Raw genomic sequence first — 26,690 nt, forward strand, 5'->3', positions numbered from 1 at the left:
CAAGCTGTTGTTTTTGTTTCTCTGGGTTTAATGCCATTTCTCAGTGCAAGATAGCCTATACATAGTGGCCAGTAACTGGTTTAGGGAGAACCTGAAAAAACCCTAGTAAGAATCAGTGGGCCAGGGGAAGCTACTTGTAAGCTTTCTCAGATACCCACATTGGTCTAAGCCAAGACTCAAACTGCCATTGACAAAGGTATGATGATGATAATAATAATAATAATAAAAATAATAATAATAATTCATAACTTACTCAGTAATTTAGGCCACTGGCCCATATTACAAAATATAATACAAGTAGATATGGTGTGTGCCATTGTGTTTAGTAATCAGTTGTGGCATTCAGGATGAAAATGCCATCATAATTTCCTATAATTGTATCAGTGTATAATATTATAAAGAAGTTTTTAGCTTACCACTAAGTATATCATTCACCATTTGTATGAGTTATCAAAGATTGTCTAGGACAGAAAGCTGAATTGATGTAATCAGAAAGATTTCTTATAATTAATATATTACTTTGACTCGTGAGGGATACAAAAATTTTCTACAGACGGATAGAGATAATAAACTTCATGAAACCATTTCCTTCTTAAATGGCCATAAGCTGGACAAACACAAAGAAAATTAACATGATTTTTCTTACAATTTTGCTATGCCTACCTGTCTCTATTTTTAGCATATGAGCACCTAAATTTAGCAAATAACTTCCGAAAAATATGATAATCCATATGGTATTTATTTTTCTGATTCTATTTCAGTTTTATCCATGTTATAATACACACATTTATGTGAAACATTAATATCACTTTGCCAGTTATAGAATGCTGAATCCGTAATTCTTTGCAAAAATAGAATTTTTTTTCTTCATCTCCAGCATTTTGATTTAGCCAGACATACCCAAAACCAAAGCAAAATAACTTGTATTTAACTTTTGCAGCCCAGGTACACCTGAATAGCTTCATCTAATATTTCTACATTAAATAATTTTGGTGAGGGTAGCAAGTTCAAGTCATTCTCACAACCTTCAGCCAGTATTTAATATATTGCGAAAAATACAAGATACAAAAAGGTTATCTTCCACACTCCCCGAACACAATCACATTATTGGTAGTTTTTGGGATACTTAAATACTGGCAAAAGGTATTGCTCACTTCTAATGTCTACTAAATTCATATCTCCAAATTTCTGACCCATAGCAAGTAATAGGTTTTATTGCAGAGTCAAATTTTTTAAAAGCCTACTTGTAGTAAGGCACACATTCAGTACGTTTTTCTTTGAAAAACCAAGGCTCCTTTTGCTTGACATATCTTCCATTTCAGAAAACAATGATTTTAGTTTTATCGAGATTGACCATTATACCATTTTTATCATGAGACCGTTCAGTTACATTTATTTGGGTCTGAAGGAGCTTTACTGTATCAGTGCAATTTGCAACATCATCAGCATCATCTGTTACAAAAATATGATCAAAATCTTGTGTTGCATTCAAGCTTCGGCCATGTAATTTCATTATTAATTAAAAGGAGAAAACATAGGGCTCAAAATGCAACCTTGCCTTGTACCTAATGTACTTTTGAAGTAGTAAAGCCTTTGGGTGTTTGGACAAAGCGTTTTAGGTTTTTATACATATTTTTTTCAATGTTTACTATTTTACCAGTTATACCCATACATATTAATGACTACCATAAGTGATGATACTGTTCTTTATCAAAAGCTTTTTTAAAAATCGACGAATGGCAATAAAATCTACCTTTCTTTGTAGAGATATTTCTGAGCTAAAGCTTGAATAATGAATATATTGTTTTATTCAGAGAATTTTTTCCAACATCCTGCTTGTGCTTTGTCTATCAGCCCATTGTCTTCTGCCCATGTGTATAGACAGGTATTCAATATTCACTATCATTAAGACTTTGCATAGAGTATCAATGCTGGAGATACCGCTGTAATTGTTTGGATCGCTTTTGTCACCAAACTTGTAAATAGACCAAGCAGTGCTCTTCTCCTGTTGTTTAGGAAAATAGTTGGATTCAAAGATTTTGTTAAATAGAGCATTTAATGAATGGTAAGATCAGTTCATTTGTGCACTGATAAAAACAAGTAGGTATCGTATTAAGTATGGGGTTTGGTTTTTTTATATTACGTAAACTTTTCATAATTTCATCATTTGTAACAGTAGTGTTTAAAGTCATCATCCTGTGAATAAGGTAGTTCTTCACTAACAATATTGTCAGAGTCATACACTGGCATCTTCAATAAGGATTTAAAGTATTCATACCAGTTTGGTGGGGGGGAGGAGACTCGTTCCACTTCATGCTGAGAATTAATGCATTTCCTGTTTCAAAAGATGGAAAAGTTGAGGGTTTCTCATTGCTTGAGCAATTTATTCATTTGGGACATTTGTCTATTGCATCTTTTCGTGAGTGCAGTTGTTGATTAAAATGCTGATATATGCTCTCTGTATGATATATAACTTGAGGTCAGTTGCAGTATCTGAGAATTCTAAGCATCATAAACAGTAGTTTTTATTATATTTAGCCTTATCACATTCATCATCCCACCACAGTGGTTGTTTTGTTGTCATGTTAGGTGTCTTGCCTCTCTAAGTCTTAAAAACTCAAACTTATATTCTGATATAGTTTAGCTAACATTCTAAGGGATTCAGCATCAGTTTCAAGATATCGGAAAAGGTCTTTCTTTGTATCTTCGTAGCCTTTGCTAAACATTCTTACAAATGATTATATATTGTCTTCAGTAAGATGACAATAGTCCTATCTAGTAAGGGTACAATTATCATTATTAGTTTTCTCTTCATCCAGACAAGTTTGATGATCATTAACATTCACTGTTTGGACAATGCTACCTTCATTTCCAATCTCATAAAACTCTGATGTCCACTATCTTTAATGAAGATCTGACTGCGGCTGCTTAGATGTTATCTGGCCCGGCCCTAGGGCAAGATGAATGAGGGAACCGCCTTGGGCAATGCAGTTTGTTTGCTTGGGGCCTGGAGGTTATGTTCTGCTGTCCTTAGAATTAGCCAATGGAAATGCAGCTTTCAGAAGTCTGAAAGACAACCAAATCATTCAGCACATTTTGATGCTCTTGAGCCACAATGCTCAGTGCATGTATGTATGTGTGATTTGGATTTTCAACGTAGCTTTAAAAAAATTCTGTCATATTGCTGCAATGTCTCCAGTGGCAGTTTATAGTGATGTCTATCATTGGGGTATCATGCCACAGACATGTAGCATCATGTCCCACTAGTCACATTATCTAGACACTAGGTAGACAAGTCCTAACATGAAACTCTTAATGCTGAGCCAATTGAGGCAGCTGCTAGTACCATTTTTCTAAGTCTTTGGTATGACTAGGCTGGAGATTAAACCTGTGACCTCTTGCATTCGAGGTAGATGCTCTAACCACTGAGGCCACTGGAGTGGTTCTGCTCAGTCTCCCAAACTCAAAGATATAAGACTTCATCTGATTGGCTGATAAAATTAGCAATTATGGTAAGAAATTTGGTCACCAGAACATGACTTTTAAGCAGTCGGTGTCAGATCTTCATGTAAGACAGTGGAGATCTGATTTTAATCAGATTGCCTTCATTTCTCGTATATTGACTTTATCTAAGTGAACAGTATAGAAAAGAGAAAAAAAAGTAGATTCATATTGAGTCCCTGCTCCAAAGCTGCTGATATAACTAAATAGTTAAGAAGAACAAGTACCCACAATGACTGACCCCAAGACTCAAACCCATGTGGAGAAAGGTGAGATTATAATGATTGGTAAAGGTGAGCGGTTTAGACCATTTGCCCATGTTGCAGATTGTAATGGGGGGAGGAATTGTCCCTGGTGGGTGTCCCACCAAATTTGGTTTTCGTTATCTAGGGGTTGACCGCCCTCGATGTTATTGCCCAGTTCGAGTAAATAGAAATATAAGTGGTCAAACTTATGGGTGAAATAGATTGAGATCTGAGCAGGTATATAGAACAAATCAACACGAGCCCCTGTACAAGTAAGCAAACAATTTAATCAATTACTTTTAAAAACAACACAGTGAAAATTCATTACATCAGGAATATACTCTGATGTTAGAAATTTAACTTTCACCGAAATACAAAGAAAACGCAAATAGATTTAAATAAAATAGCCGATCTGTTTACTGATAGATTTAGTTCATCATAGGATTGAGTGAACAGTTGAAGTCAGCGTCTTGTATGATTGCATAACCTGTTCGTTCTCAGTTGTTCTGCTGCCACTGTAGCTGTTCAGACGCTTGGATCTCAGGATGATACTTTCCACCATCCGTCTCAGGATACTCTCAGAATACGTTTCAGAAATTAATATGTCGCAGGATTGCGTCACAGAATTATACTATTTTCCCCCTTTTAAATAAATATAAATAGAGACAACCTAAATTTCCCATTATTTATGAAACAGTTAATTCTTCATTATTCTCCCTCGTTATCAGATTTTACTATCAGTGCTAAACAGACGCTAAAGCTATAAATCGACTCCACATGTTCTTTAATGACCCTAGTTAGTTAAATGGCTAGTTTGTTACGCCTTGACCTTACACATTAACACATACAAGAGGCCTGGGGTTCTGAACCAGCCTCAATTTACACAGCAAATAAATAGGATACATCACATCAATCAGTTACTAGTTCATTTCAGTCAGTGCACACTTATTCTTAATCATACGTGAAATCTTCTAAATTCGGCGAATTCACACAGATTCTCGTAATCAGATTAACTAATGTAATGTATTAAATTCTTAGAACATAATTCTTATGTAAACAAGATGACAAATTCAAACAATTCGTCAAACTTATCTAAAGAAGATTAATGTACGACTTCCTATGTATTAACTCAACACAGTTATACTTCATAAAGCAAATTATTACACGAATGTAGAAAAAAGATTCATGCAACTACAAGTAAATAACCTCATCAAAGCATTATATATGGCATCAACAAATTACATGGAATTGTCACACTACCTTTGCTTTCAACGTTCCTCCCTCTAATTGGCATATTATTTCGTAGGTTCCTTTCAACAATAGTCCCCATTTGACAGCAGTTCTTTTTACGAGGAATTTCTTGCAAAACCCCCCGAGCCTGCTCTGGTTTCTCACGTAGAAAAGCTTAGACTGATTAAAATTTCCGATGTGGCAGTTTTAAAACCTAGAAAATTTTGTGTGGGAAACACGCCCCATATTTATTGTAACCAATCAGAATCAAATATCTCTGCCGCCTTTTTCCAGAGGCACCAAAGTCAGGGTCAGCTTGACCTGGTAGTTTGAGTAACAGAGTTTCTGCGATTTCTCAACTGTGACAGCTTTACCATGAAAAATGAAGTTTTCCTTGTCCCTAATAGTCCGGCTGGCTGCTGTATAAACAAATGCTTAATTAGGAACAAAATTCTCCCTCTAAAGGACATTACGGTACACAGTAGTATGGCGATATGATACAAGCTTGTCTCCGTAAATCTAATTAATGGTTCTCTGGTCTCAACAAATGTGTTCTTGTTAGATCGACATAAAATTTGCCCCTTCACACAGATTTTATGCAGCTTGTAGTCATATATCAGTAGACTCATATAGGCCCACTGGATATGCTTTTTCATTGTATGTGATTATATATTTAAAGAAAAATAAAAAAAATCACTGACAATTTTTATTTGGTTCACATGCATTATGTAGGTGCTGGAGACTGCTGTAATAATTGAAGGCAGTCAAAATGTTCAGATTGTGAATCATTGCAACAAGTTGGGCGATCCATGTTTTGTTACATGTGTTTGTCCGGTTTTGATGTTGGGTAGCTTAACAGCTTATAGTTTAACGTATTTACAAAGTTCAAATAATGGCAGTATGAACTTTTGGAAAAAATTTAAGTAAAACATACTTTATCTTTTACTAAATGAATTACTATTTTCAATGAAAAGATTTATTTTCTGTAAAATACTGGTAGAAAATGGGTAAAGTTAAATGAGAGCAAGATCTGGAACGGAAAATTCCCAAGTGCAGCTTTTCAGGTAAACCAGGTATTCAGATATTTTAATGTTTTTTCTTCAACGCTTGATAATCCTTTTATTATGGAAAAGATGGCAGTGCAGTCAACACAGTTCAAACTGTGAGTTAAAAAAAATGCCTAAGCAAATGATATTATCTTTGTCCCATTGAAATTTTGTTTGTCCCAGATTTGTAACACGTGGCAACACTCTGTCACCTGACCATGGATCTTGCGTGTAGCAGTGACATATTCATTTCAAGGATTGGCTCAAAATTTTCCTGTACAAAAGAATTGAAATATGTCCACGTACTATTTCTTGAAATAATATTGTTATAAGGTCTGTGTTACTTTTGTAAAGCGTGTGCAATTCTTTTGGAGACCATCTTAGGAACCTAAGCGTTCCAGGCAACTAATATTCCCTTAAAGATGAAATGTTTCTTAATTATTCCACAAATAATGAATATGAACAGGTTGGGGTGGGTTGAATGGGGCCCACTGAATATGTGTATTCTGAAACTGATTGCAATTTAACATATTTGTACCTTGCATTACACTGTTATGAATGAAATACAAAATTCTTAGATATGTCTAAGCAGGTAATGATATCAGACAGAGCCTCTGGTATAGTTGTGCATTTTCTTCATAAGAATCTTGGTTGAAACATATGGTTTTATCATTTTTGAATTTGTGCCATGGAATCAGGTATTGAAAATGAGCACACTGTCTAGTCAGAGCACCAGTGTCATGTATTGAAGAAAAGTTCCAGCTTAAATGAAGGAATGAATTACAGTTCCTGCGGCCAAAGTTTTTGTGAAAGAATGCGATACATTTTTCAGGAATAAATTGTTCAAGTGGGTAATGATGCTTGAAAAAAGATTATTTTAATTTTATATTCGTGGCTTTGGATTTGGGAATATATTTTTTATCTCTGATTAGCCTTTTGAAAAAATTCGTTTTTTTTTTAAATTTATGTTAAGTTGTACCATATATATTCATCTAATAATTCAGATCCAATTGCAAAGTGCATAGACCTGGATCTGCAATCACATAATACATAGACAGGTTTAGGTCTATGCAGTTTCTTTGGAGTAGTCATTAGAACAAGCAACATAGACCTGTATCTGCTGGTGCATTATGTGATGGCAGATCAGGTCTATTGTTTGAATTTGCAACTAGCAAGGGTAGGGGGTGAATGTATATTTTTATAATGCTGTGGGTTGAGATAAAATCAACTTGTAGCTGAAGACCTTTAACAGAGAGAAATATGGTAGAATGGAGAAAAACATGCCAGAAAGGTATAATAACTGTAGTACTGTATGACTGTAAATCTGGAGTGGGGTTTCCAAATTTTAGTAGTTGTAGGTCTGTGTAGATAAAGCTGTTTCTATTATCTAAATGTTAAAGGTTTAGATCAGTTTGTGTTCAGCAATTACATTGTGTTAAGAGCTGTCAGGAAATATAAAAAAATGATCCACTTATGAATGGTAATTTAACAATAGGAAAATATGATCCTGGCTTGATTAGTCATCATTATTTATGAATCCTGATTTATGTTCCATTGTTTTGGAGATTTAAAAAATAATGACAGAATAATATTCTTGTTCATTTGATATGAAACAAACAAATGAAATGCAGAGATAGGATTGTAGATGCCTGATCACATATGGAAAACTGTTATACAATCAGATACAGTGGACCTTCCCTAAAAGGACACCTCAGTATAACATGGATCCTCATAATAGATGGATATGGTAATGGATCATGTGACCTTATGCAATTAATGGTTAATTGGGTGATTATAAAGGTATTTTAACACAGTATTGGCTTTATCATGCTAAGCTAAATATCAGTCCCATTGTTACATTGAAACAGCCGATCTGGGTGGGTATTGAAACCACAACACTTGAATTACGAGTCTAATACTCTGCCAGTAGAACAACTTGTGTAAATGAGGCAAATTCACATATAACACACCACATTTTCATGGCTCCCTGAAACAGAGTTACTCAGTGTAATTTTTGTCTTGCCTGTGAAAGCAAATAGATATCCTTATCAGCTACATCAATATTAATTTTCTTTGCAAAAATAATTTTGAAAGTTTTGGAAAGGCAGGTACATTGGAAATGTAGGATAGCATGTATGCAGAATTTGTGAGACGCTACCTTCTGTTGAACCCTTGTTTAAACTGTGGAAAGATTTTCTGAATTGTCTTGCATACAGTCTAGTATTGAAATGTTCTACCAGCTTGCTTAACAAAGAGGAACATTCTTAAAATCTACACATTATAAATAGTGGGTAGGATGATAGATTGGTTAAAGTGAAAGTAATTATCATGATGGCAATTTGGAAAAGTGAAAGGCAGAGGATCATTTTAAAGTCATAAACTGATTATCAAAAGTAGCTCCCTGCCTCCCATATTCCTCATCATAAATATGTCTCAAATTACACTCAACATATAAAATGGAAATGAAAATTTACTTTGTCATTTTATTAGGTATTCTTTTCCCCATATTTTGTCTGTAGCTCAACAAGTAAGTGGCTGTAAATTTATTATAGTTCTTCAAAAACTTTTCTGTGGTCTGTTGTTCATTAAAATGTACAAACCATGAATGCAAAATCTGGTGATCAGGATCATTGTGGAAAATTTTGATAACAGACAGATGTTCATAATTGTTTGAAATGAAAAAAATCCATTGGTAGGTAAGTTTCGTTTAGAAACTAATCATTCATCTGCTGAACAATGTAACTTCTCTTAAGGAAAGGTGGTCAATATTATTTAATGTGGGAACATAATTTGCTTGGAACGTTTGACCATACTGCCATCCAAGCTTTTTAAAATAACATCTTAGGAAGTCTAGTGAGTCTAGTGACTATAAATTGCATTTGACTAGTAACTTTCGATAATGAGGAATTTTAAAATAACTTCCAAGATGTGCAGTGAATTCATCAAAGCATAGCATAGCCTTCTGAGCATGCTTTCCTACCGTCATAGAAATGTAGCATTTTTCATGCAAAATTATCTGTACTTGTTAGTGATTCTTATCTTGAGAAAAAGAAACGTGCTAAGATAAACCTTTCTGTAGTTTTTTCGCAGATGAACTATAAGACATGGTTGGTCAGGATGGGGATTGTCTATTATACAGAAAATATTATTATTATATTACATTAAAAAACATGCTGAGATCCTTCAGTTCCATCAGCATATTTTTTCCACAAAGAAAAGTTTGATCTTGATCAATTTATTCATGATGAGTGTATCAGTTTTACCATTTTCTCTAAAATAATCTGATTTTATTTCCTATTTAATTATTTACAATACTATTGCTAATTTAATTGATTCAGTGTTTGATTTCACTAGTTAGCATTACTGATATTATAATTAATACACAAAGAAATGGATGAACAAAGGCAGATTTAGATAAGTATTTAATACATAAAAGAGTAGATGTAAAAATGAATGAAAGGATGAACAAATACTAAATGGATATACAAAACAGAGACAAATAGAATTCAAAATATATGAATTTATACATGAATGACAATAAACAAGACAACAAATAACTATTACAAGTAAGATTAGAGACTGAAGAATAAATTAACTTTATTCACAACAGGACACTTCATTTTGCAAATGGATATTTTTATTGGAGTGGGCAATAAACAACCATCTTAACCAGTGGCCCTCAGGCACACACAATATTTTCTTTCAGTACCACTGACAGACCACTAATCTCCACTAATTGGAAGACTTGGACATAACAAAACAGGTCTTTATGATGTTTAATCTACTACATCTGGTTTTTATTTTATCCCTTGACATTGATATGAGGAAAACTACAACTCATTTTGATCTTTGATAATTTGCAGGTGACTTCATGATTAGCCATCTTGGTTAAAAATGCCTTCCATAAATCAGAATTTGTGTTTATCACTGATTTATCGAGAATCCATTTTGTATTGTTATTTTTTTGCACTAAGTATAAAAATTAATCTTTACAGCACAAGTGTAAGACATTACTGGGTGTGTTATTTAATGATAAATTTTTTAATGGCCTATGGATGGTATGTACAATCTACTGTATCAGGGTTCAGACAAAATCCCCCTATGACAAAATCCCCACAGCAAATTGAAATATATGACATAATTCCTGCCTCTGGTCTAAGTTCAGCCCTTTATAAAATGTCACAAATACACATCTTTGTGTACCTTCTTGGGCCGTTTATAGGAGCTTAAAATGTCTGAAGACCATTTTGATATAAAGACCTGTTTTGTCATCTCATTTACAAAAGCATCATTACACACACATTTAATCCATTAATTAAATCCTTCTGATTTTATCGTATACCATATCGAGAAAAACCACCAAGATTTTGGGACTGATTTTGTCTGTCAGAGGAATATGAACTTCCATGTTAACCATCATAAATCTTCATATATTAAGCTGTGTTTTGGGGTATGTGAAACCACTGGAAATGTAATGATCAATGGAGAGATAATCAGGAGTACTAAGGTTGCCATGATGATTACATGTACAAAAAGAAGATAATAAAATCATCTGATGGGAGTGCTCCAAAAGGAAGACATGCCAATGCAAGGGTGGAATTGCTACAAACTTTGATCAAAATTATTTACTTGTGACTGCCCTGCACAGCCATGATTAAATTAAATAAGGTATATTGATGATATGTCACATTTTTTCCTATCCCGTTTTAAAATAGGCCAGTACCATTTCTTTTAACCCACTTATATAATGATAACATAATGAAAAGAAGTTACCAGTACAGATGCATATTTGTGGCGATTTGAAAAGTTTTAAAACTTTGACTGGGGAAGAGGGTTATGTTCTTTCATTTTGATGGGGTGGACTTTGTCCTACACCTGGCTGCATCGGGACCATGATATGGTTTTATCTGGTTAAATTTACATCATATGGGTACATTTAAAAATCACTATAAACTGCTACATTGCAGACATCAAAGCAATATGACTGAATTTATTTTAAAGCTACGTTAAAAATCCGAATCACACACACACACATTTAAAAATCACTATCTGGCCCATGCCCATTGGAGGAAGCTGCTCATGCCTGGCTAATGGAGCAGTTGATAGGTTTGCCTCCTCAAATGTTCTGGTGTCACATGAAGGATTCTGAGTGAAGGACGCTGGACATGCACACAGACAATGTGAAAATACTAGATTTTGAGGTATAGAAGAACCTGTCTTCAAAGACTGACCCTTTTGCCAAAATCATGGTCTCTCAAGACAGGTGGTCTCTTATGATAGGCCTCACTGTAAATCCATATAAACAAGGTTTCTTAAGACAGGTGGTCTTATAGCAGATATTGTTCAATTCAGGTTTCACTGTAGTGTAGTAATTTTGTTTTTGAGCACCATTCAACAGATTATATAATTTGCACTGTCATGGTATGACGATAATGACTTCTTCTTAAGAGACTTCATAATACACTTTGTTTTTTTTTTAGTTTGAAATTTAATTATTCAGAGCTATATATACTTTATTATTACTCTAATTCTATCATAGTTACACTTGTAGCTTTAAAACAAAGACCAGATTGTTCAGTTCATAGTTCTGGGAGGAGTGGGAGATTAGTAGAAATGGAGAAAACGAAAGTACTGTAGAGAGAAATGATCATTGAAATAATATTTTTAAAAATCTTCCAACAGTTGTGTCCTAGACAAGACGTACATTGACTGTGTCGCATATTGAGCATGGGCTTGTGGGTGTCCCACACTGTTTTGAACTATGCCCCCCCCCCCCAATCATGACCCTGTGCCTCTTCTCCCCCCCCTCCCCCAGCCATTTTTTTTTTTTTTTTTGGTCAAAATAAATAATATTGACTGCAGCTTTTCATTAGTGGCTGTCAGTCCATATCTCTGGTGGAGGTAGCAATCGCTATGGTCACAAAAGATGCCAAAAACTCGTAGATGGCATGATGAATATCTGTTTTAAAACAATGTATCTGACAAGGAAAATAGTCATGGTTTATATTGTAATGGAAAGTGTTATATGGCCATCAGCATTATACATTTTTGAGGTTAAACTCACCCCTATGGTGAGGAAGATTTAAGTTTTTTGAGGTTATTATGGTCACACAGTGGCCATGCATATATTTTTCGTAGAAAAATTAATAAACTGTGTGGAAAATTTCATGGTGCAGCGCATTTCAGGTTATCCTGATATTCAAACATGTTAATGTTTTTATGAATCTTTTCTTTTTGAGCCATGATAAAACTTTCATTGCAATAATAAGTGTCCAATAAACATGTACTACAGTGCAGGAAACAAAATTTTGATGGCAAAACTGTCATAGTAAGTTACAGCACTATTAGTGCATTATGTGCTATTCTTTTCCTTTTTAGCTCTTTTATGTACCCATAATTTTGGAGGGTGGGGGACACACAGTCTTCTTCCCTTGGGATCCTTTGTATCGCACTGTCATAAACAGATACCTCACTCTAGAAATTCTATTTTCTTGACCATATTTCTCCCATGAGAAGCCAGTGGTGGGGGTGGAAGTCAACCTTGTGCAGTTTTTTAAAAGATATAGATGGGTTTTTCATTGGGCAGGCACTATCAGTGTCTAAGGTTGCAAAATGTAATAAAAACTACAAGGTGGCAATGAATATCTATTTCAGAACAATGTATCTGGCAATGAGAACATTTAGGGTTTATGGTAGTCAGCCAGGTTGCAATGTAAAATGTTTATTGGCCATTAGTGTAAGGTACTGTCAAGATTAAATTTAATCCTGTTTCAGGGAAGATTCAGTTTTATTTTGAGGTTGAGATAAAGACAAAAGTTTATGCAAATACACAATTTCTCATTTAATTAATGATTTCTTTGTTCAGAAGTAAAAGTAATTCAGAGAACAGGTATTTATCATGCTGGCAGATAATGTGTACACTGAAATTAAATGTGAGCAAGATCAGGAAGGGAAAATTCCATGATGAAGCTCATTTCATGTTAGTCAGAAACTCAGACATGTTAAAGTTTTACAAGTAATCTGAACACATGTAAAACATTTATTGCAATCATGTAAGTGCCCATGAAAAAGGCAGTACAGATCACAAAATTTCATGTGGCAAGTCTATCAAAGCAAATAAGATTCATTGTTTTCCTTTACCCTCATTTGTGCATCATAGTTCCCCAATTTAATTTGACACTTAGGTTTATTTTATAACCAGTCTGACCCCTATTTTGGACACCAATGGGATTTTGACTTTCAATCTTGCACCCCCTAGGGGATACACAGAGATTTCATTTTAATAAGACTATTAGGGCAATATGTAGTACTATTTTATTTTTCCTTTAAAAATGTTGTGTCCCCCAAATCCGGAGGTTGGGGACATATTGATATTGCTTTAGATATACTGTATGTATGTATGTATGTATGTGTGTGTGTGTGTATATATATATATATATATATATATATATATATATATATATATATATATATTCACACACACACACACACGGTTAATGGCTGCAGCAATATGAAACTTACCTTTGTGCAATTTTCTAAGGTTTCTCATGGTACAAAATTGACAACAATCCAAAACTAGGATGATTTTGATGGCTTGCCATCCAAAGGCTCTATGCTTTATTATAATTGGTTAATCACCTTGCTGTTAACACCATCCCAACTCCCAGATTTTGACTTAGGAACCCAAACCAAAATCATATATTCAGTAAACTCTGTGTGTGTGTGTCTGTGTGTGTTAGGGATTGGATGGGTCTGGAAATATCTGGCCTAGTCAGGTTTTAAGACGAAATATTTTCTTGCTTGGTTGAGTCCACCAAACTTTGTAATAAATGAAATCAAAATAAAAACAAAATAAAGTTGTAAGGTTGATAAAAGTAGAGATGAGAGAGGGGGTGGGGAAACTGGACAAAATGGGAGTGGAGAAATCCAGCTGAGCAAATATTCCAAAACCCTGTGTTCGTAAGCTACATCTACATATGAAAAGTCTGCTCCAAAAATATTTGAATATGTCAGGTAATGGAAAATTGAATACATGTAACCTATGACAAGCTCCCAAGAACCCAAGGTGTGGAAGCCATGAAGAATACCCCTCTTGCCTAAGGTTGCCATGTTGGCAAGATAACTAACACGTGCCCTATGAAAATCCCTGCCCAGAAACGATGTCATTCTCATTACTTCCAATCTAAGTACCTCTTCCTAATTACAAATGTCATAGGTGTGGCTGTCAAAAGTACACACATTTAATATCTCACACCTATGCTATGTATAATTAGGAACAGGTGCTTTTTTGGTGATTAAGCATATAAAGTATGGAATGATTATATAAATAAGCTTAAAGTCTTTCAACTAGAAACATTTCAGTAGGGTCTGATTTTTTATTTCTAACAATAGGAGCCTTTGATTCTACTTTTAAATGCACCAAAACATATTACACATGTTTTGATCTTGGTGTATTCATATTTTTGAAAGTTCTATTGCATTGTACCCTTTTTATTAAATACAGTGTATAATTGCCAATCCACACAGACCAACCACCTGAAGTTGATTCACGTTTTTTTTTAATTAGGTGTTGCTCCAATCCAGGCTAAAATATTCATGTGTGTGTGTGCGTCTATATGCACATGTGTGCGTGTTTTTTTTCTTCTTCAATTTCCTCCACATCACTAGGAAGTCTGCAGTGGGGCAGTTAATAGTGATTATCACTGGGGCATCATGCTGTAGACATGTCTAGTAAGTAGCACTAACCTCATGATGCTGACTGAGTCTTTGATATGACTTGGCTGGGGTTTGAACCCATGACCTCCCACAGCTAAGATGGGTGCTTTAACCACTTAGGACACCGGAGCAGTCGCTCACTCAATGTGCAACACTATATGACCTCATGAAACTTGGTTGTGACTGGTATTTAATACTACACATATCTAATAGAATGTAGAATACCTTATGGATGAATATGATAGAGTAACAGTCTGCAACCATATATCTGGTAACTGAATTGCTTAAATTTACAGGAATAATAAAATTCAAGCCTCTAATTCATCAAGATCAGGCACACACCAAACACCATACAAAATCGTATTGACAAATGACAAATGGCAATTTATGTCCACCATATCAAAATTGTAGGATATGACAGAATTACATGTGCAAATTTTATCCAAGTCAACCTTGACAATCAGAGAGTATTCTAAGAACATCCAGATTTTACAGTATGTACTTGGCTTGGTAGCAGAATTATTCTCCTTTTCTGACATTTTTATGCCAGTGTTGTTCACCTGTTATGTCACACATATATATGTATGTGTCCAGCTGATGCACATACAGCTGCACATCAATTATATAACTTTATGCTGTCTTCCTGTTGGCGTTACATTTTGTTATGTATCTATTTTTTGTGTGGATTAATTATATAACTTTATGCTGTCTTCCTGTTAGCATTACATTTTGTTATGTATCTATTTTTTGTGTGGATTAATTATAAAACTTTATGCTGTCTTCCTGTTGGCGTTACATTTTGTTATGTATCTATTTTTTGTGTGGATTAATTATAGAACTTTATGCTGTCTTCCTGTTGGCGTTACATTTTGTTACGTATCAGTTTTTTTGTGTGGATTAATTATATAACTTTATGCTGTCTTCCTGTTGGTGTTACATTTTGTTATGTATCTATTTTGTGTGTGGATTAATTATATAACTTTATGCTGTCTTCCTGTTGGCGTTACATTTTGTTATGTATCTATTTTTTGTGTGGATTAATTATATAACTTTATGCTGTCTTCCTGTTCGCATTACATTTTGTTATGTATCTATTTTTTGTGTGGATTAATTATATAACTTTATGCTGTCTTCCTGTTGGCGTTACATTTTGTTATGTATCTATTTTTTGTGTGGATTAATTATAGAACTTTATGCTGTCTTCCTGTTGGCGTTACATTTTGTTATGTATCTATTTTTTGTGTGGATTAATTATAGAACTTTATGCTGTCTTCCTGTTGGCGTTACATTTTGTTATGTATCTATTTTTTGTGTGGATTAATTATATAACTTTATGCTGTCTTCTTGTTGGCATTACATTTTGTTATGTATCTATTTTTTGTGTGGATTAATTATAGAACTTTATGCTGTCTTCCTGTTGGCATTACATTTTGTTATGTATCTATTTTTTGTGTGGATTAATTATAGAACTTTATGCTGTCTTCATGTTGGCATTAAATTATGTTATGTATCAATTTTTTGTGTGGATCAATTATATAACTTTATGATGTCTTCCTGTTGGCATTAAATTTTGTTATGTATCTATTTTTTGTGTGGATCAATTATATAACTTCATGCTGTCTGTCTTTTTTCATTAAATTTTGTTATGTATCTATTTTTTGTGTGGATCAATTATATAACTTTATGCTATCTATATTTTTTGTAACTCTTGGAGAATGACTACCTGCATTGTGTGTGTTGTGTGTGATTTTTGTTTGTGACTGTGAATTGTGCTGATCTGTAATCAAGATATTGGATAGTGAATTTTTGTACACTGGTATTTATAGTGTAGGGTCACATAGGATCTTTAAATATTGGTTGACCTAAGTGTTTATGATCATTAATAATAGTATTAGTAATAAAACCTGTTGAGCCTGCTCCGGTGGCCTAGTAGTAGAGCATCTGCCTTGGATGTGGGAGGTCTCGGTTTGAACCCTGGCTGAGTCATACCAAAGACTTTTCAAAATGGTACTAACAGCTCCCTCGTTTGGCGCTCAGCATCAAGAGGTTAGTGTTAGGACTGGTAAGCCTGGTGTCAGGATAATGTGACTGGGTGGGACATTACGTTAGATGTCTGCAGCATGATGCCCAAGTGCTAAACATCACTATAAACTGTCACACTGCAGACATCATAGCGATATGACTGAAAAATTGTTAAAGCTACGTAAAAGATCTAAATCAAACACACACAAACACATAAAACCTGTTGACAACTTTTTTTGTAATTTCTCATTGGCTTGTGGGGTCAGGTGGGATCTTAGAAGAATTAAGTTATTTTCCCATTGGATCTGTTAAGTCAGGTGAGTTATTTACATTGGGGGATATTTGCATAGTGTCAAATAGCAAGCAGTAGCAAAATGTGTTTTCACCCCTTTTACTTGTATAAAAGTATGGTGGATGAAATGAACACTTTCATGCATTATATGTATGAACTAAATTTGTAAATGGTCACTGTCTGTTATTATGGCATTGTTTTGGTACTTACATAGTAGTGCATTTTTTTAATTGCATTAGCATAGAATTGAAAAAATTTCATGTAAATTGATGGATTTTGGCTTCACACACACCCACACACACACACACACACATATACATGCAGTAGAACAATTCTGTCTTGTCATTCAGTAGCTGCTGTTGGGTTGTCAGTTCCATATATATTTGCCCGCCATGTATAGCCAATGATGTGTTGAACAAAACAACAACTTGTGACTTTGTCACGTATAGCGGTACATTGTTTCTACATCATTCATGACACATTTTATGGTATCTAGTAGACTAATGTAGATATTCTATATAGCAGTGAAAGAAAATGTATATTACCACAATGGGAATAAAAAGTGCTACAGTATTGGCACTTTGGTGATGTCAGTTCTGAAACTACCCCAGTACATTTTTTTTTCGCATTTAGAAAATATACATCTATCAGATAATCTTCTCTGCCTTTCTTTCCACAGCAGAATTTATAAAATAAACATGCAGAATTCTGACAGGAAACTCAGTTCTTAAAATTCTTACTTGGAAGGCTGTTGGATCAAGCTGCTATTTGTTGATGCTACCCACATCCCCACACTGTATCAGTCTGTGAAAGAACTATATTAAAGAAAACAAAATTATTTTCATTTTTCTTATGAAAATAATGCATGATACATGATATAGTGTATGCAAAGCAAGAATCTGAAATACTTAATCCACAAATTCAGGTGGGACAAGGGAAATGGATGTTGGGAATGAATATCAGAAGAAAGCCAGGGGGAACATGTTGCCTTACTGCTTACTGCAGATTTTTAGTACATCAGGAGTATCCTAAAATACTGTAAATCAAAAAAAATTATCAAGCACAAAATTCTAATGAAGTTGGCAAAAGAAATGGGATCTGTTTTACAACATGCTTTAGTCTAAAAACAGAAATGCACTAAAATCAGAATGCACTAAAATCAGACATACTATTTGCAAGCTTTGTGCAGTGTCTTAATTCCCACACACCCATATTTAAAAAATTCACCCCCTTCAAATCAAACAAATGTACATTTTTTCAAGTTCCATTTGCCTTCATCTCAGTTGGCTGGAATGCTTTGGAAGCTGGGAATACCAAATCATTTAAAAGGACGATAAGAATCTTGTGCAAAATTAAGCTTTCTCAGCCCATTTTCATTATTAATAAATTTCGTATGTGTTTCATTAAAGAAATATACTTCAGCTTTGCCTGATTTCGGCATTCATGGCTTCCATCGCTTTCTAGGCAACTGAAATGTAGGCCAATGGAACATGAAAACAGATCTATTTGCTTTTGTGAGAATTTGAATTTATCAGAATAAGGAAAGTCTGACTAAAACATTATGGTTTTAATTTGTAGAAGGGCATCAATATGGACTGCCTAGTGTGTGAGATATTCCTGAAAGTTTGACTTGTTACAATCATAGTCAACATCAGAACATGCTACACAGTGCTGTTGTTTAGGCAGTAAGACCTTGCCCCCCAAAACATGAATATCAGGGTCAATGTCTTACATTGTAGGGCTAAACCCATTTCCAGTTCAATACAATATACAGTGCTAGTGAGTACCATGTTTACCATATTGATCATGGGTGATGTCCAAGGAAAAATGTAACTACAGCAGATGTTTGCACATGTATGTATTTGAGCAGTTTTGCATGTGTACCCATGGTATATTGTAGTCAGCTGTTGAGGAGTTTTAAGAAGGTAGGAGAGGGAACCAGTATAGATAATTAATATAGGAAAGTATTGACTGCTCACAGCATGTGCAAGTAATTACTGACTAATTTCCCAGACACTGTGAAATTTTCTTGAATACATTATCATTTTGCCATGTAAAACAAGTGATTATTGACAGATTTTCTGTTTAAGTGAAGAAAAACTAGAGTTAAAGAAAAACAAAGCTCTCTGGAATTTTGCATGCACAGAAACATCCAAATTCTGTTTCAGGGATGTTTTATTGCAGGAGTTATGAATATTCCCCAATCAAGCAATCTCAGTGAAAATTTGGACACCAGTATAAAATAAAATAATGCAGAAAATCGCAGTCAAAAAGAATTCAAAATTTTACCAGGTAACTCGCATTAGATTTTATTTCCAAACAAACCAACTTTTCCAGACACAATGAGCATAGGCCCTGTTTCCAAATCACTCCAGAAATATCCTAGCACATCAGCAATAAATCAGGTCTTATTCACCTTACTTTCATGTTCTTTGTACCCTATATTCCCAGCATAGAGTCTGACACTTTTTAGCCTATCCTGACAAAAGTTCCACAAGCTTGACAGTGATCACTTTGGTATTTTTACATAGGTGTCTGTCCATCTGTCCCTCCCTCCCTCCCTTCATCCATCCATCCATCTTGCTATTTGGATACATCTTGCCATGGGTTCAAGATACAAGCCATGGCCAGTTTAATGTTTATATGTGTGTGATTTGGATTTTTAACGTAGCATTAACAATTTTTCAGTCATCGCTATGATGTCTGCAGTGTGGCAGTTTGTAGTGATGTCTTTTACTGGGGCATCATGCTGCAGACATGTAGCATGATCTCCCACCCAGTCACAATTATACTGACACCAGACCGACCAGTAGTAACACTAACTGCTTAATGTCGAGCATCAACCGAGGCAGCTGTTAGAACCATTTTTGTAAGTCTTTGGTATGACACGGCTGAGGATTAAACCTGCGACCTCCCGCATCCTCTAACCAGTAGGCCACCGGAGCGGTTAGATGTTTTTAATTACTGATTTTCTTGGTGTAGTTAATAAGTACCATAAATATTCGCATATAAGTCAAGTCTAACTGTATAATGCACTGCACATCAGGGTCTGTGTTGTTTGTTCTACTGATTACTTCTAACAGACTGCATAATCTGATCTGACATTTTATTTTGCGGTGGCAGATCAGGGTCTGTGCAGTTTGCAGTTGGTCTTATAAGTGAGTATAGATGGTATATTTGATGGTGATTGGCATGTACATTTTTTAAGATGTATTTTGACTGCAATAAAACTGAAAGTTTAATTGCATTGAGACATCCTTTCATTGTCGGCTTAATTTGAGAATATATTCTATCATATTTTCCCAAGACATCTGGTATATAAAATAAAAATGAATTGATGCACTTCCTCTTCTTTGACTTGTAGATTGCAGTGTTTTCTTTTGTATTGCAGGGGAGCCACACAAAGACTGGTCAACTGGCAGCTATAAAGGTTATGAATGTAACTGAGGTCAGTATCAAACATATTCTAAAATCAAGTGGGGGGGGGGCTTGAGTGGCTAAGTGGTCTAAAGCACTCACCGTTACGGATCACTGCTATCTCACCTCTGTCTGCGTGAGTTCAAGTCTCAGCCTCAGCTAATGTTGGTACGTGAGAAAGCCTGCCAGTAGTTTCTCGTGGGTTGGTGGTTCTTCCCGGGGTTTTCCAGGGTTCTTCCTCCACCAATTATACTGGCCGCCATGAATAGCCTATCTTGTGCTGAAAAATGGTGTTAAACCCTACAACAACACCAAGTTTTGGGAGTGGAGGTGCGTTAGATGTCATCATTGTCAGGAGATAAAAACAAACAAAATTCAACAGTTCAGAATCTGAATGAAATGGGCTTAATCAATGAAGGGAAGGAAGATATACAAATCAGTGACATTTTATCCCAGTGACCTAACTTTCATTCAGGACAATGAATTTGACAGAAGTTTATTGTGATTTACATCTGTATGTGAGATGGTACTGCATATATTTTCTTGTTTATCATATATGTAACATATTTTGAGTCATGGCTATTGTATAGAGTAACCTAGGACTAAAATTGCTGACTCATGTAGGGTGAAGTATAAACATATGAATTAAAGTTTATTTATAAGTTCAGTCATTTCTCAGAATATCATCTGATATAAGCTTATGCAAGACCTGAATTAGTGATGGGAATTGATCAGAATGTTATGATTGATAATCGATTATAATCAGTTACTAAGGGCAAAGTTTAATTTTTGTTTGATATGCAGTTATATCTTTGCTCAAGAGTTCAAAATGTTAATAAATGTACAAGAGTAATCGCTTTTAATGATATGTATACTTTAACCTGATACAAATGTTTACATTTTTTCTGTGTTGTATTATTTGTGTTTAACAGTTTTGTTAAATGAAAGCAACTTTCTATGGCTGTCATATTTTATGTAACTGTAAATCTGTTGCAGTCCCCCAAAACCTTTCATGTGATGAAGCTGTCATTTAATGTATAGAGGGACATGCTGTTCTTGTTTGTCATTATTTATTAATACTACCTTCAAGGAATTTTACATTTAAACTGGAACAAATCATCAGAAATAGTTTAAATTTATTACTTGACCATTTAAGAGCAAAGTCATGTAATCATGATAATATATCTCTAAGTTTGAAGTAAGTCCTGATTATTGATTATAAGTTGAGACAAAAAAAATTCTATTTGCAAAATTCATCTTGTATTTGCAGTTTTTTAACCTGGATATCGGTTTATTAAAACATGCCATTTTCTAGGGAAAAAAATCACCATTTTAATGTCAGTAATACCATAGCAATTGCTATTGCATAGCTGGCAATTTATTGGATTGAAAATACCCCTACTGTATTATGAGAATTCGTCCTCCCATTAGGGTGAAAAAGAAGATTTCAGAAGACTGTATTGCCCCAGGGACTCCCCATAGATATGTTGCCCATGCGTGGTGACCTTCATTCTTATTCCAGTCGCATGGCTGTAGTGTCTGCTTTGTTGATGTCAGTGAAGGCTTTGTTTCATGTGTTAACAAGCGAAATCGCTATATCTTCTTTGTAAAAGTTTGGATTATATCCATGATATCCATGAATTTTTCTATGTTAATCTTTTGAGGTGTTAGCATTTATCTTGTACAAATGTACACACATTTTTCTTTCCTGTTTCCTCTTCGTGTTCTAATTTCGTTTTGTATTTTTTCTAGCTATGGTATGTATTTTGTTAAATTGTCCCTATCCTTGCATAACATGCTGTCTGGATTCACATTGATTCATATTATTGTTCATTACAAATCATTGTAATTCACATTAGCTATATTGTGATTGTGCTATTTATAGATGCACACCACTTTTTACCTTTCTGTGTGTGTGTGTATGTGTGTGATTTTGATTTTCAACGTAGCTTTAAAAAAATTCAGTCTTATCGCTATGCAGTCTGCAGTGTGGCAGTTTATAGTTATGTCTAGCACTTGCTGCAGACATGTAGCATGATGTCCCACCCAGCCACACTATTCTGACACCAGGCCAACTAGTCCTAACACTAACCTCTTAATGCTGAGTGCCTAGCGAGGCAGCTGTTAGTACCATTTTTCTAAGTCTTTGGTATGACTCGGCCACAGTTTGAACCTGCGACCTCCTGCATCCTATGGCAGATGCTCTAACCACTAGGCCACTGAAGCAATTTTACATTTATGTCAGTGCCTGATTATTGAATATCAGTTCTTTTCACTGTTAATTTTGGATAGTTTTCCTAGATTTGTACCCTTTTTTTAATTAGTAATCATATAAACTGTTTGTATTGCTAATTTAATTGTCCAGAGGTTTTGCTTTAGCCTCATTGACTTATCTTGTATTTTTCTATACTGAAATTAGCATTGCTTCCTTTTTTGCATTTAAACATGAAAACACCTAAGAAAATTGACTACTGTATATACTCGCCTATAAGCCCGTTCGCGTATAAGCTGACCCCCCAACCTGAATTGGTAAAACTGTGATAAAGTGCATGACCCGCGTATAAGCCAACCCATAATTTCTAGACTACTGGTACATCACATGATGCACAAAGTGAGTTCTGAATACGTTTATTTAGGCAAATCATATTATTAAAGAAAATGAAAGTAAGAAAGCTAATTTATATGTTGAAATATAAACAGTTCGAAAGTGTTAAGTCGTAATGGAAATTTAATTAATCCTCATTCTAAAGTCATGAATTATAAAAGTTCTATCACTTTTAGAATCCTTCAAAATCTGGCTCTGTATCAGACTCGCCAAACAGTTCACGAAACTCAGCTTCTGTTACGGGCGTGCTTTCATCATATACGTCGTCATTGTCATCCAATAGTGTGTCGTTCTCCTTATCGCTCTCCTCGTCATTGTCGGATTGAAATATAGCATCATCCGCTGTTCCATCCATGGCATTGCTGATACAGCACTTCCTGAATGATTTTGCAATCATTTCCGATGGAATTGAGTCCCACGCTTCTTTTACCCACTTGGCAACCAAATCGATGTCAGGCCTCATTAAATTCCCGCCTTTGTCATCTTCACAGCCCCTGAACAAACCCATTCTGCCCACATCTTTCGTAACTTGTCCTTAAAAGGTTTGTTAAGGCAGACATCAAGAGGCTGTAACACTGACGTTAAACCTCCTGGTATCACAGCCAGTGTTGTTTTCATTTTCTTTGCGGCCTTTTTTACTTCATCGGTCTTGTGTGCACGAAACATATCCCATACAAGCATTGAAGGTTTCTGAAGAATTGCACCTGGTCTCTTGTTCCATACTTTCTCCAACCATTCAATTGTTCCACTTTCGTCCATCCATCCCTTTTGCTGTGCATGAACGATAACACCAGCAGGAGATTTCATGCTTTTCGGCAGCGTCTTCCTTTTAAAAATGATGACAGGAGGCAGCTTTGATCCATCAGCCAAACAGGCCAATACAACCGTAAAATGCGTTTTTTCATGGCCGGTCATTTTTATCAGAATAGTTTTCTCACCAACAGCATTGACTGTTTTATTGCTTGGTAAGTCAAAGGTCATAGGCATCTCATCCATATTTCCAATTTGTGATAGTTCAAATGAGCACTGCTTTCTGCATTTAATGATGAACTGCTGAAATGATTCAATTTTTTCTTCCAAGTCTTTTGGTAGCTTTTGTGCTATCTTCGTTCGCTGCCTGAGGCAGAAACCATTCCGGTTCATAAAATGAGAACACCAGCCGGCTGATGCAACAAATTTTGAATCTGCCAACTGATATTTATCATTTTTCGCCATCTGCATAGCACGTAGACGAATTGCAGTTCGTGTGACAATGTATCCATTTTGTCGATGTTCACTTACAAAATCACTGAGTTCTTTCTCCAATTCAGGGAAAGAGGCAATCCCAGTCTGGCGAGCCTTCTTGGATTTTGGCATTTTTTCTAATGTTGCTTTGCTTTTCCGCCATTCCCGTACTTGCTTCTCGTTCACAAAAAATTTGCGTGCTGCAGCACAGTTGTTATTTGCTTCCGCATATTCAATAACTTTAAGTTTGAATGCTGCATCATAAGCAGAACGCTTTCTTTTACTTCCAACACTATTCATTTTATCTGATTTAATTGAATATAAACTTCTAGAGAGATTAAACTGAAATAATTTCTTATAGTGGTAGTATACTATTTATATACCTTATCCTGTAATTATTTCCATGTGTGGTTGGTTATCAGTTTGTATTTGATAATTATTTATCATTGTTGTTTATTTGTGTTGTTTTTTTAAACTACCAGTAGTGTGATTCAGTTGATCAAAATGTGATTGGTTTCAGCGTGGACATTATTCAAGTATTGTGACAGTTTATAACTTTGAGCAGAAACCATGTCCACTACCATATCTCATTAAACAATACATCTGAGAGTCGGCATGTATTAGTAAAGTCATTGGCATTGTGAAACAAAACAAACCTATTATCCCCGAGGCATTTACCACAGATTAAGCATATAGTAGCTATTGTACACTCACCCGCTAACAAACCACTTTGCTTTACAAACAACTAAACAACAGTAGTATATAAACTGCGGCTGCCCATTACTTCTAAAACACCTGTCAAAGAAACCCCACAAATTATATTGTTTTACAATTATTCATGCTGACTCGTATATTGCCCTGTTATGTACCCTTCCTAAGCGTGTGCGCAACAAACCCCTATGGAGCCTCTCGCTATTGTGCCTTTAAGACTATTGTACATGTATTTCTACTCTCGATCAAAATGTTTGTCGTATATACCTTCAGTATCATAATTCTTTTATTTTTTTACGTAGATTCTTTTCATATTTACACGGAAATAAGCTAGCGTGCATTCATACAATACCATAGAGTTTAATGATTACTGATTAGCTGAGGGTTAAATACTTGACTGGAGATTACTAATATGGCGGTTCTTTTGGAAAATACACGTACCACCGTGGCTCAAATAACACGTATGGCTGCATTTTCTGGTGGATGGACAGCTGTCAAATAGACGTCAAGTACTTCAAAACATGTTTTTCATTCATTATCCTACCACTTAAGTTTTAAAAAAAATATTTGTTTCACTTCACGACAGCACAAATCTTATGAGCCATGTGGCATCATTAGGCATGTGATCTCATCTTCGGCGATCGACAGAAACAATACATGCTGGAAATCGAGGGAAAAAAGCATTAACAATTTCAGACTTGGACTTTGGCCCGTAGATAAGTCGACCCCCCTTCTTCCAGGCCTTATTTTTTTCCTAAATTTTTCGGCTTAAGCGCGAGTATATACGGTACTCTCTATGTTATTATATTGGTGTAGACTTGTCCATGAATTACCTTTTGTTTACTTCTAATTGCAAAAAAGTTTTCTGTATAAAAACTTCTTTTCAGCTTTCTTTTACAGGAACACTGCAGGGTGTGGGTTGGTGTGGACACAGGAAATCCACCAGGGACACACACCCCATTTGCATGTCTTTTACGAGCTTTGAGATGACAGATGGTTTTCCATTATGCAGTCTATGGTAAGACAAGGTCTTGGATCATGCTGAGCATAGACATAAAGAGAGCCAAAAAGGTCCTTTATCATCATTATAAAAATGTTCAGGGTCCTCGTTCTCTGAATCCCTCAAGGTCACAGAGAAAGATTACCAAAGTCTCTTTAGAGACTCTTAGGGTTAGTGGGCCCCCTCCTTCACATGTAGAAGGAGCAGGACCCTCTCTTTTACACTGTGACAAAGAAAGAGTCATGTCCTTACCTCAGAGAATAGCAGCACCCTCTTGCAGTGAGTGAAGGATGCGGTGAAGCAGCACCGTCTACTTGCCCACAGCTAGGTGCAGGCTGAAAGTGAGTTGCTTCCCCACTACAAGCAGAACAGCACTCTTCAGTTCAAAAGCCCCACATTCGGTGACAGGATTTAACCCCCTCCTCCCCATAAGAGGAGAGCTCAGATCTGTATCTGTCAGATCTGGGGGAAGGTTCTTACTAACAATCTGAGTTGCCTGACTAGTCCAGGTCAGTCACCTTGCACCTGATGCTGGTCATTGGAGACCAGATTTTATGGGGATGAGGATGGGGTTGAGTCCTACCTCTCTCCAGATTGCCATTTCATCCTGCAAGGAACTGGGAATCAGCTAGCAGGCGCAAGGTTCGGAAAGGAGATTGGATTAGCATTCCCCCTTTGCCTA

General features: G+C 35.4%; 1 protein-coding gene across 13 annotated transcripts in view; it reads left to right on the forward strand.

Annotated features, from left to right (window-relative positions):
* Positions 1-26,690, forward strand: part of LOC149799750 (serine/threonine-protein kinase mig-15-like) — a 259,276-nt gene that overhangs the window by 24,387 nt on the left and 208,199 nt on the right. For all 13 annotated transcript variants that reach the window (XM_089959127.1, XM_089959138.1, XM_089959132.1 and 10 more), the window contains exon 3: positions 20,443-20,499. In XM_089959127.1, coding sequence (XP_089815253.1) covers positions 20,443-20,499 — 57 coding nt within the window. The remainder of the gene's footprint in view (positions 1-20,442; positions 20,500-26,690) is intronic.

Source organism: Sinohyriopsis cumingii, chromosome 5, assembly GCF_028554795.1.
Source record: "Sinohyriopsis cumingii isolate HCF-2022 chromosome 5, ASM2855479v2, whole genome shotgun sequence".
NCBI classification, from domain to species: domain Eukaryota; kingdom Metazoa; phylum Mollusca; class Bivalvia; order Unionida; family Unionidae; genus Sinohyriopsis; species Sinohyriopsis cumingii.